At 37.4% G+C, this 12,618-nt stretch overlaps 1 protein-coding gene across 1 annotated transcript; it reads left to right on the forward strand.

Annotated features, from left to right (window-relative positions):
• Nucleotides 1-1,300: 1,300 nt before the first annotated feature.
• Nucleotides 1,301-12,606, forward strand: ninj1 (ninjurin 1). Its single transcript, XM_041783224.1, has 3 exons — nt 1,301-1,639; nt 7,075-7,312; nt 11,628-12,606. The coding sequence occupies exons 1-3, from the start codon at nt 1,583-1,585 to the stop codon at nt 11,768-11,770; spliced, it is 438 nt and encodes a 145-aa protein (XP_041639158.1). The 5' UTR covers nt 1,301-1,582; the 3' UTR covers nt 11,771-12,606.
• Nucleotides 12,607-12,618: the final 12 nt, after the last annotated feature.

Here is a 12,618-nt window from a genome sequence, read left to right on the forward strand (position 1 = left end):
CATTCATGTTTTTTGTTTGTTTTGTTTTTGGTGAAAAATAAAAGCTAGTGATCCATATTGTAATTCTCTGGCCTATTAATGACTTGGCGCTGCCATCTTTTTTGAAACTTTTTTTCATACAAAACCAAAGAGTTAGAAGACCAGGAGAAGATACTTCAGATAAGAAAAAGACATCAAATCTTTACTAAATGCCTCGGTGGTGCCTCTTTCTCCATAGGGGAAACTCACAAAAAAGCTTTTAAAACTTTATGGGGTCAACCTTGAAGGTCAATTTTGCCCTGATGTCAGGGAAACAGTGAGAATAAAAGGACAAATTCAGGAGATCAGGCCTTGGGTGGTCGGGTTTACAATACGGTTTATAAATGTGGCAACTGGAGTGTAGCCCTATTTTCACTTTGTCTGATTTAGAGATGACCAAGACTACAAGCATTTAATAAAAACATACAGTTCATACTGAAGTTTTCTCTTCCCAAACTGGCTTAAAAACCACTTTCTCTTTAAAGAGTGGATCATGGGACTGAATTAAAATTAACTCTTCAGGTGTCACGGTTCCATTTCGCATGATCAACTGATCTATTTGTTTATCTTCTTAGCTACGAATCCAATTAGCCAGCATGTGTTACTCAAGAATGGATTTAATAAAAGCCAGATTTAGCTTTTACCCAACGGTGCTTTAGTCCTCTCAGAGGCCATGTATATTACATCTCACACTTTTTGAGGTATTTTAAACCAATGAACTATCAAAATCATTAGGACTATGTGGTCCTGTCAAAGGATTTATGTAAATCCAGTTTAACCCAAAATATTGTTGTATTTTGGACCAAAAAATATTAAGACCAGAAAATACAGAGCAAAGTTTAAGTGGAAAAATGTAGAATTTTGTAATCTGAGTGTTAGTGATATGTAGGCATAAGAAAATTTTAGGGATTTTTTTCCCTTCAGGATACGTCCAACTCTATTTTTGCACCAGTTTGGTAGAATTGCACGTTACGTTATACAGATGTGTCTTTACTGTGTTATACAGTTAAATTGACCCACTCTCCTCATATAAGGACATATTTTTAACTACATGTTGTTGGGATACAGCCTTCAGTTCCTTTCAGGTCGTATAAATCCCAAATAAGTAGGAAATATTAAAAATGCATTACAAACGAAAGCTCGAGTCTCATGAGGTTTAAGCATAGTTACATCAGCCTGTAGTACCATATCAACCCACAGGGTGGCAGCAGAGAGAAGGAGCAGTGTCCCGTCTGTGGATGCAACTGAACTACAGTCCAAGTAAAGCCCCAGACTCCCAGACAATGCGTGCCGGTTTCAGTTCTAGTGTGGGAAAACACCCCATTATTATTGATTCCACTGAGGAGCTGGGCCTGCTCGCACTTCTCCAAACAGCCCACAGTTTATACAGGACAGCCGCCCCCATGGTGGAGGGGCGGTCTGCAGCTTTACACTCTCGTCGTCACGGCAGGCTTTTGTGTACAGACTGCGCCTAGAGCTGCCCGCGGGCAGGACCACCGACTTCAGTGAAGGACACACCATACAGAACCAAGGTTTCCGTGGTTTTACGTGTGTTTTTAGCAAAATGCCGATGGACAGCTTGGAAATGAACGGAGATGCTGACAGAAACGGCGAGGCAGAGGTAAGGCACAGCGGGCGTCTCATAGAAAGCACAGCTGATTTATCCGTTAATGTCCACATATTTCCTGGTGAGGCTCAACCGGAGGGCAATCAGCCAAAGAAATATTCCCCAGTTTAAATAGCAGATACCGGCTTCAGACAAAAATGGATGCCTCAGGTATTTGCATCTTCTCTCCCATCCTTTCAAACATCCTTGTCTCGTTAAATGAAAGCCAAAGTGACTGAACAAGTGTCGCGTAGTCTGAATTCCTGAAGCTAACGGGACCGGTTAGCGGCTTTGGATTAGCTCTAGTTTACACTAGTTGGAGAAGTTTCAACAAGTGACTGTGTTATCTGATGCCTCAATCACTTTGCTGTCTACTGCAGAGTCAGCTTACACATAATGACAGACGATACGGATGACCATGTGGGTGCTGGGTACAATCCAGGCTCTGTTAATGAGTCCAGGGGGTTCAGCTCAGTCGGACAAAGGCTAGGATTTGACCACAAGGGTTCAAAGTTTAACTTTGGATCCAAGAATGTAAATAGAAACTTAATGGTTTCTCCTCAACAACACATGTTTGTATTGTGTGGGGAAAATGTGATCTAAGGCGCTAACACCACGATAATACCTGGTATTTTATAGCGTCTTTATCAAACAGCTATAAAACGATAGCTACTAGGTACCCTTTGTAATTAAAAGTGATAATTAGTTGCAACTGGTCATAACTGCAGGTCAACTCCCCTTTATTGTTTGATAAACTTTGGTAAAAACAGTAATTAACAGTTAAATGAATTCTTCGACAGCTATGGAAGCCCTAAGAGGACACACATCCATAAATCCAGTATATTTCATTCTTTTTCCCCTTAAGAGATCAGCTCATTTTTGTCACAATAACACTAGTTTCCCACTTAAAATAGTTAATTTCGCAAGATCTTGAGAAAAAGACAGAAATTTATGCCATATCACAGAAAAAAAAATCTTGTCATCCTGAGATAACAAAATAAACAAGTCAAGGTCTTAAGAAAACAACTGAAATGTAGCTACCTATTATCACAGGAAAAAATTCATGGATGCCTGTCCTCTTAGGGCTTCTGTAGATTCAAATTAATACGTCATTTTTACTTGGTTCTGAATTAAATTTGAAATTAAAAATCTTCAGCAACTGATTTTATTTGTTAAAAAATGGAATATGTCATGTTTGGACTCTTGATGCTTGAGTTTAAATCTTTTCTTTCTTCATAGTAGAAGGACAAGAAATAGATAATTGATACAAGATGAGTCATCATTTCTAAACTTGATTATATACTGATGTCTATGTTGGTAATGCCTTCTTACAGCTTTGAATGTGGTTCTAGGTAGGAACTTGTCAGAAGGCGGCTATGGTTACTGAGTAAACTATTGTAACTATAGTATTTAAAGCTCTCATACAGTGATAAAAAAGTCTTTATTTTAGGTTTGTTGTATGACCAGCCACTGTGTTCTGAACCACCAGGCCAAATTTGAGTCATGTAAAACATCTCTCGGTTTATCTATAGGCGCCACTTTCAGTCTTAGTATTTAATTTTAAAGGGCATTAAATGTGATTCAAACATTGAACAGATAGTTCTGTTTTCAAAATTAGAGTATATTTAATGTTTGTTGGTCAATGCAAGAACTCAGCAGAGGGTGTTGGCTGAACTGTTGCAAATGCTAGCTCAGCTAGTTACTTTTTTAAAATTTTTGCTGACCGGGCCTGCTAATTAGCTGGGACTGAGCCGCAGCAGCGCTTCTGTCTGAACCAGACGTCGTGTCTCAGCCAAACAAGTGCAGAGAGCAACACTAAAAGCTTTCTGTGACAGAAAAAAATGTTCTCGCTCTACTCCCGCTCTGTTTCGGCATGGCTTTCCGATCATGGCGCTGGGCTTGTCCATGTTGTCCGCCGATTGCTGTTAGCTTGGATGTCGCTGTAAGACCGCTGCTGTTTACTCCGACCTGGGCCGCTGTTCTTGTTGAATCCAGAGCACAGCAGAAGCGTCACGCTCCTCTCCTCTCCTCCTCGTCTGCTTTCAAGTGACACACACAAATTTTTTTTTGAATAAACACTTCAATAAGAGTTAGTGATTGATTTAATTTTAGTACAAACTTACTACCATAAAGACTTATATCTGACAAAAAAATGTATCTCCAGTGACATTGTCCGTCTCTATCAGTGAAGTCTGACACGTCTCTGTAGTGTTTCATATGTACACAGAGAAGGGCTTTATTAAGAGGAGAGCAAGAGGACGGCATATAGCTATGTACATTTAAGAAGCCACAATAAATTTGGCTCAAAAAATAACAATAATGACAAAATCACTCTGCCAGTCAGGCATTTCAACAGGCATCCCAGATAGTTGCGGTCAACCATATCTACTAGGTTTTTAGCTAGTCTTGTTTCCATGTATTGAGTCACATACATACAATACAAACACATTGCATTCAGACAGGGGTTGTAGAACAGCCTACTGATGTAACAAAATAATCATGCTATCCCTGTTCTTTGTATTAAACCAGGATAGCACGGCATCATCTAAGAACCACTAGAATTATTGATTGGCAGCTGTGAGGAAATATTGGACATCTCTATAGTGTTTTCACACATGCACTCCTTAGGACTGGCTGCCGTGAGATCTTCCTGACTTGCTAGCTTACATATGCATACCAGTACCTGTATGCTAGGATGGGGATGTGGGGAAGTAGGGCATGACAAATAAATTATGGTGAGTAATTGGTGGATGAAGGAGAAGAGTCCAGCACTGAATGACGGTTTCTGCCTTTATCAGTGCAATGTGTAATCAAACTGATCTACAGTATCAACAGACAAGTGGTGAGAAACATACTTGCAAAAGTATGAAGCAGCTTTCCTGAATATTTCCTGCTGACTTAATTCAGATCTTACTGGCAGGAAACCCTCTGGGTAAAGTCAGGTTCAAAGATTCACTTGCATGTATTTAGTCATGAAGCTCATCCTTACATTTTAGGGATATTTTCAGTTCTCTGTGGAAAAAAATACCTGATTGTTTCTGATATTTGGATATTTGAGGTGGCGTAGTGAAGAGTCTTTTTTTTTTTTACATATTATTTGGAATTTCAAGCTCTTAAAATAAGTTTTCATGCTTAATAGATAAAATAACGTAGAGTACTGGATGTCAAGCGTACAGCATTCAGTAGTTTTATGGTTTCTCTTGTCTGTTTAAGTGTAGAGTTAACCTTTGGGATCCAACATTACATATGCATAATGACTCAATCAATCAAGCTGAAACCCCACTATAAGGACCACAGCCCATAAGGAAAAAGTTACATAAGAGAGGACATAGGGGAAAATGAAAGTACCACTCCCTGGAAAACTCTTCGTGCACAGGGAGCCTTGTGTGAGTGGAAGAAAAAGACAAAAAGTGAAAATGGAGCTGAAGCAGTTCTAGCAGTGAGAGTGAGAGACACAATGGTTAATAGGGTTTACTCTCACACCCATCTGCTGGTCCACCACATGAGCACGTTCTTCCTCTGTGGCCTGGCACTTCCTCAGAGGAGTAGAAAGAGGAACGCTGAGTCCACTCTTAGGGTGGGATACTGCCAACCTGGGCATAGACGGGACATTGTTAGCTAAACCAGACTCCACCCTGATGAAAACCCGAGCTCTGGATTTATGAAAATGACAGGGATCACGACAGTGACCCTGGTTTCCTGTGATTTGGTGTTTATGATCTTGTTCTTTTTTCCTTACTTTTCTTTGCTGTTAGACACACAGAATATCAGGCTAATATCAAAATTTTCAAGGGGAAGTTTCCTTTCAAATAAAAAGTCCTTAATTGTGACAGTCTGTATACAAAATGTTACTGCAGGTCCACTTCTGTTATTTTTATGTACTAAAAAAATTGAAATGAAGCTATGTCATAACGTTTAAGACATTTCCAAGTCTTTCCTTTCTGTATGATTTAGAATAAATATTTTCAGTATCCTTGGTATTTTTATTGTCAGCTGGACAAAACATCCCATTAGAAGTGTTTATCTTGGCCTCTTCTGACCAATGATGGGTTCTATTATTTACTTTGGTAAACAAACATGTCGTTGCTAGAGAGTAGTCCTAGTATCTAAAAATGCCTGACAAAGCAAAAAACACTATACCGAGTATTTAAGAGTATGTCAGTCAGTGCATCGATCCAGCCCATAGTTTTTTAATCCTCCAAAAAAGTCAACGTCTTGTAACCTAGCCAGCAAGATCAACACTTTCATCCAGACTCACAGTCATTTAATGTTTTTAATGTGGGGTTAAACACGTTTATATTTTTCTTAGAAGACAACTCACTTCTCTACTTCCTCAAACACAAAAAAGAAAGGAAGTTGATTCCTTGGCATGGCCGTTTCCTTTTCACTTTACATAACTGATAGGATTTTGTTTGTTATCAACAAAATATTTTTAACTGATAGATGATTTTGGCTTATAATGACCTAAAAATAATAAAAATGACCGTGATGATCTTGGTGAACACTTTAATGTGTAAACTCATGTCCGTGCTTCCAGTCAGATTACCCTCTTGAGTTTGGGTGGGGCCGTTCTGGCACTCATGTTGTGTTTTCAATGTGTGACCCGGTCAGATGAACTTCAGGATGTGACTTGACAAATTATTTTTAACCTCTAGACTGAAACTGACGGTGTGACCTGTAGGGTCATGTGTGTTCCTGTTTAATTCAGCCTCTGAACCCTTCCACTTCCACTTTAGTCTCCTACAGAAAATCAGCATACTACAGTTACACAAATCTGGTTTAAGAGTTATTGGGCAAGAAATAGTTCTAATAATTGAATTATTTATTTATTTCAAATTGTATTGAATTCAGTTTTTAGACACTAAAGTTGTTATAAAAGTGTTGAAACACACATAGAGCTACTATGAGCGTAGTTCAGGATAAGTATGCTGCAGATTTACTCTTACAAATAAATTTGGGAAACTGTTTGAATATTTTTTAATTGTTGTCTTTGGTGGATTATCTTTGTCCAGGGCTAGGCTGACTAATTCTGTGATTTGGAAAGCTAAATGGATTTTTTATTTCATGCATTTCCAAACATTAGAAAATTTTTAATCCTAGTCAGTCATTCACATTATTCTGGAAATCCAGAAATGGCATCAGCTGTGTTTTTCCCCCTCCTTGAGTCACTTTTTAAGTATCACATTTACACAAATTCAAGGACACCAGAGCAGATGATTTTGCAGCTAGTGCAACAGTAATGAAAGTTTAAATGATAGTTTTTGGTTTGAATCACAGCTGCATTTAGAGTGATTTTTTGATAAGTTTATGTCCATCAGTCTCAGAATGTCTGAGATAAATAATCATCCTACGCTGACCCAGCCTGTAAAAGTATTACATCGCCAGCCCTCACTTAAAGCCTATGTCACCCTCTGAGTAATAATGATGTCACTGTTTGTGTTTGTGTTCAGGTCCCGTTGCGAGGCCGCTTCAGGAGGCCTCAGGACCCTCTGAACATGAACCACTATGCTAACAAGAAGAGTGCAGCAGAGAGCATGCTGGACGTGGCACTGCTGATGGCAAATGCCTCACAGCTGAAGGCCGTGCTGGAGCAGGGGCCAGACTTCACCTTCTACGTGCCCCTCATCACACTCATCAGCATCTCTCTTATCCTTCAAATTGTGGTTGGTGTACTGCTTATCTTCATAGGTATGTCTGCAGTTTATCTTATCAGTGAATAACAAAACACTGTTATTAGCTGGTTTTATTTATAAGATAAAGATTCACTAATATCAATCAATCAGACTTTAATTGTGTAGTACTTTTCATACGTAAATAATGAAGTACAAAGCTCTTTACATAAAGACAAAAAAGATGTATTAAAATGAAATATTATTGACCCACCCTCCCAAACCACAATCCACGCAAAAGGTAAGATTATTAACCTTGACAAGCAGATGGATACGCCTGTTTCAGTGTTTCTCACTAGTGAATGCATCTTGCAAAGCTCCCGTCTGAACCATTTGGGCCCGGTTAGAAAGTGATCGCCAGTTTTATCAGTTTTATTAGAACTTGACGACATTTCTTTGTTAAAACAAGAACAAAGAATTTTTAAAGATGACAAAAGTCGTGTACTGACATGTTTTATTGCTCTGATTGGCCTGTAAAGATGAGACGGACAGAAAGTTCATCCAACCACCCTCCAAGTTTTTTTTCAAAGGCTCTGCCCTTTCCCAAATGCTGTCTACGAGTGGTTATAAGATTTTGCAATGATTTGCAAATTTCAATAAACCCATATTTTATTCACAAGAGAACATGAACATCGCATCAGATGTTGAAAGTCAGACATTTTACCATTTTATGAAAAACATTAGCTCATTTTGAATTTGATGGCAGAACACTTCTCAGAACAGTATGGACAAGGCAACAAAAGGCTGGAAAAGTAAGTGCTACTAATAAAAAACAGCTGGTGGAGCATTTTGCAAATAATATGTTTAATGGATATGATAAATGGGTATAAAAGTGTTAATTTCGTCGACTAAAAATGTTTGTCGACAGCATATTTTCACATGACAAAAACTAGACTAACAAAAATAGATCTGCGATGACTGAAAATGACAAAAAGAAAGTTTAGTCTTTGTTAAGATGACTAAAACTAGAAAAAAATGTCATGTATTTTCCGTCATCAAAAACCGTGATATTTTCTCCACTGTGGGTACATCTGTCAAAAAAACAACGCATCTATAGCTATTCTGTCTCGCAGCTGTAGAAAGCAGGGACCCAGGTTTGGCAGAGTACATAGAAAACACTACCATGACTTGGTACCAGATTTGGGTAAGAGAACAAATACTTGGACTAAAAGTAAAGACTAAAATGTGAGGACTTTTTATGGACTAAAACTAGACTAAAATGTTTTTGAGTTTTCGTTGACTAAAACTAAAAAGGGTAGAAATGACTAAAATGTGACTCAAGCTAAAAGGCATTTCATCTAAAGACTAGGATTAAAATTAAAAATAGCTGCAAAAATTAACACTGCATTTTAGACCGGTAGAGTCCCTCAGAAGTAAAAATGGGCAGAGGTTCACAAATCTGTGAAAATGGGAACTAAAAATAGTGAAACAATTTCAGAAAAAAAGTTCTTCCATGTAAAATTGTGAAGACCTTGAATTTCTCATCATCTACATTGCATATCAGCAAAAGACCCAGAAATCTGGAAGGTTCCCCTCATGGGGCCCTGCATTGAAAACATGCATGATTCTTACTGGAAATCACTGTTTACTTGACTAACAAGGGGTTCATAATGTGAATACATGAAATGTTATTTACATTTGTGTAATAGACCTTGAACACGTCATTACGTAACTGATAATTCTACTAAATCGACTTTTGTCAATTTCAAGACAGATTTAAAGCTGAATTAATATTTAAACTAACAGTATGTGCCATAATGTTTAGAGCACTTTTTAGTGCTGATCTGAAGAAATGGGGAGGAATATTGTCCTGTAGCAGCTTAAAACAGAGTTGAAATACACATACCTATTGCAGCCAATGCCTTTTATTCTCCAAGCTGACAGTTGGAGTACCACATTTTTGTCTAAGTGGACATACAAAGCTGATGTGCTTTGAGCTAATGTCTCCCCATGCAAGAACTAATGTAAGTGTTTTTGCACCTGTGGTAGTATAGTATAACATGACAGAACCCATGAGACTCAGTAGCACTATCTTTAAGCTAAAATATTATTGATTCCCAGGTTTTGAGAAATACAGAACCAGGCCTTACATACCCCGGCTCTAATTTCCATCCCTATTCAAATGTGGACAAATTAAATTGAATGAATCGAAATACACTTTGGGAGGTATTTTTAAACCAGCAGTGGGTGTTATCTGCTTTTGGTGTCTCTGTTTTGATGGTAATGGTTAGAGCAGTGAGGGTACAGTAGGCGCCTCTGTGGCTGAAAAGGAAGCTAGTGTGGAAGTGTAAAACCCCTCATTTGCTCAAGTGTCCACTAAGGCTGGCTGCAGAGGCACTGGAGGTCACATACACTATTTTAATGGCTGATTTTCACTCTAGAAATATGTTTGCAGCCGGGTTTAAAACAGTTTTGGTTGAAATAGTTCATGTCTTCATGGGCATGTTTGTTGAACAGATTTTTTAATAAGAACTTGCATGATTAAGGGCATGGATGATACGACTAAGCCTGTGGGATGTACGGTAGTTGTTTGTCAAGATGCTTAAAACCAAATAGTGATAGTGTTTTGAGCATAGTACCCACCGTGGATAGACATCAAAGGCCCCCTTCAGGCTTTTTCCTGTATTTTGTACAGTCGCACATATCAGCGTCACTTTCTAGGTAAAACATTGCATTGTTTATTAGTATAACATAACTCAGAAAATAAAAGTATTAATTATGTGTCATAAGGGAAAGTAATACTTTATATCTTTGTAGTCTGAGAATTAAAAATAAGAAAAGAAAATTTGTATTAAAACTATATCATGATCCCAGTATTGTTGTACCCAGTATAGGTATGGTTTTATGAGTGTATCCTTACATCACTATCATTTGTTTTTCTAAAATACTGACAAACTTTACCTGAGTTTGTCAGTTCCTTTTTTACAAGTATTTTGTATAAATCTAAAATTTTTCACTTTTTCATACAAGTTATTCTTAATAAGTTACTGATTGGATTTTAATCAACAGGACATGAAAAAAAGTGATGTATTTAACATTTAAAGATCTTTGCTCTCTCTTTGCATATACATTATGGTGATTTTTTGTACTGCTTTAGTAAAACCGTGAGCCATGAGCCTCACAGGACAAAGTTTGTCTTCCCATACATTGCTGTGCCCCCTCCACCCCCTCCTGACAGTGTGTCCTTATCTTATCCTAACAGAGAAAACTATTGTGAGAGTGGGCCCAGTTTAAAGAGCTGCAGCAGGAGGGACATCTGTCAGCTGCTTCTGCTGCATCAAATTTGAAAGAGCTGATAGCTTCCAAAATGTTGTGACACAGGAGATAAACTAACACTAAGAATGCAACAATAAATATTTCCTGGCCAAACTCACAACAAACCAGCAAGGTATTCAACGTCCCAGTGGAGATAAAAGCTAATTATACATGTGAGGTCAGAGCTGCCTCATGCTGTTAAGCTATATCAGAGTGCTCAGTCATGATTACTTCCCTGCTAATCTGATAGGAAATTGTATGCTGCCACCTTGTGGGGAAAGAAGCTCACTGGCCTAACAGAGTCACCTTTTTAACTAGAAACTGTCAACCTCATCTCACCAGTAATAAAATATGAAAAAAAACATAATACTTTTAAATGATTTTGGTATTTAAAAAGTTTGAAAGATAAATTAAAAGGCTCACAATCTGAGAAAAGTAAATTTATTAGTTCAAAAAGGTCAAAATTAAATTGAAATTAAAAAATAACGTTTTTTTAAAGGCAAATATATTAGAAAGAAAGTCCAAATATGATTCAAAATTTTAAACTGAGTGTAAAAGGTCAAACTATGGGATTACTAAATCAGAGCTGGAGTTAAAAATATGAGATAAAACACAAAATAATTGGTTTAAAAGGTCAAAATATGAATTAAACATTTAGAATTATGAATCTTAAAGCACAAAATATTATATGAGAAGTCAAAATTATGAGTTAAAATGCTCAAAGTATGAAAATAAAAAGTCAAAATGCTAAGTTTTAGTCTTAATTGTGAGATACAAAATTGAAATTGTGAAATTAAAACACAAATTAATTTTTTCCCCACATTTCTGACTTATCTAAATATTTTTACTCCTTTTTCAGATTTTATTATTTAACAAGGATATCCGAAATCATCAAGGACAAGCTTACATTTTTATACTTGAGGAAATCTGCAGATCTTATAGAGATGGGCCAGTTTTAATAGAAATATGAGATAATCATGCGAGACAGATTTTACTGTTTCCCGGGCCTTGAGTCTGACACCCCTGGACAAAGCAAAATTCAGTTATGTCTCTAAACAGTTTTTTTTCTCTGTTGTCAGTGAAATGGAACCTGAATGATGAGAGCATGCACTACAGGCTGAACATCCTGGAGAACATCACCACAGCCTTTGTCTTTATCATCGTCGTGGTCAACGTCTTCATCACAGCGTTTGGCGTCCAGCGGCCAAACCCGCGTGGCTGATCAACTTCTAGGCAACTCCTCAAGCTGATCAGCTCAGTGAAAGATGGACCTCAGCTTTACAAAATGGACAGGGTCATTAATTTATTCACCAAAGTGAACAGCATGCAAATGCATCCATTTTCTGTAACTCAACCTTCCAGTCCTGAAAATATCAACATGCTCTGAGGATCAGGTGACATGTGTGTGTGTGTGAAAGAGAGAGAGAGAGAGAGATTGTGTAGGTGTGTTTGGTATGTCACAGGAGTAATTTCTTTTTACTTTCTTAGGGCAATTCACTAGTATTTTACCTCTTTTGATGCTCAGGTCACTCATGCCTTTACTCATAGGACAAACATATGAGGAGCAATACACTGTGCATCAGTCACAACCATGTGAATTTTTCCTGAGACATAAAATCACATTTTATGTTTTATTTAGAAGTTCAATTTATCTGTATATGCCAGATGAAGCCTACTATTTGCCTTTTAAAAACCACCACAGCAAAATCCAAATAAAATAAGTGCATGAGTCAGGAGTCATCTTGGCCTACAGCTGCTGGAGGCATTACATTAAAAACTGCTTTAAAATGGGAACTATATACCGTTTACAGTGTTACAAACCTTATCCTTTAAATGAAGTGGACCTTACTTAATTTTCTTATTAGTGCTATGCAAGTCTATTGTGTACTGTTTGTATGATATACATGTACGTATTCATTAGTGTTACTGAAGTGTTAGTGTATCTTTAATTTGAGACTTTTTAAATCGCTTTTTTAATACCAAAAACACAACGTTTATCAAATGATATTGTTCTACACACTGTGATGAATATTCTAAATGGAATTTATAAATAAAACTGCAAACGTAAGA

This window comes from Cheilinus undulatus, linkage group 3, assembly GCF_018320785.1.
Source record: "Cheilinus undulatus linkage group 3, ASM1832078v1, whole genome shotgun sequence".
Classification (NCBI taxonomy): Eukaryota; Metazoa; Chordata; class Actinopteri; order Labriformes; family Labridae; genus Cheilinus; species Cheilinus undulatus.

Coding starts and splice junctions, on each gene's coding strand:
- ninj1 (XM_041783224.1), top strand. CDS start 1,583: ATGCCGATGGACAGCTTGGAAATGAACGGAGATGCTGACAGAAACGGC. Junction 1,640..7,074: donor ACAGAAACGGCGAGGCAGAG/GTAAGGCACAGC, acceptor GTTTGTGTTCAG/GTCCCGTTGCGAGGCCGCTT. Junction 7,313..11,627: donor TGTACTGCTTATCTTCATAG/GTATGTCTGCAG, acceptor CTCTGTTGTCAG/TGAAATGGAACCTGAATGAT.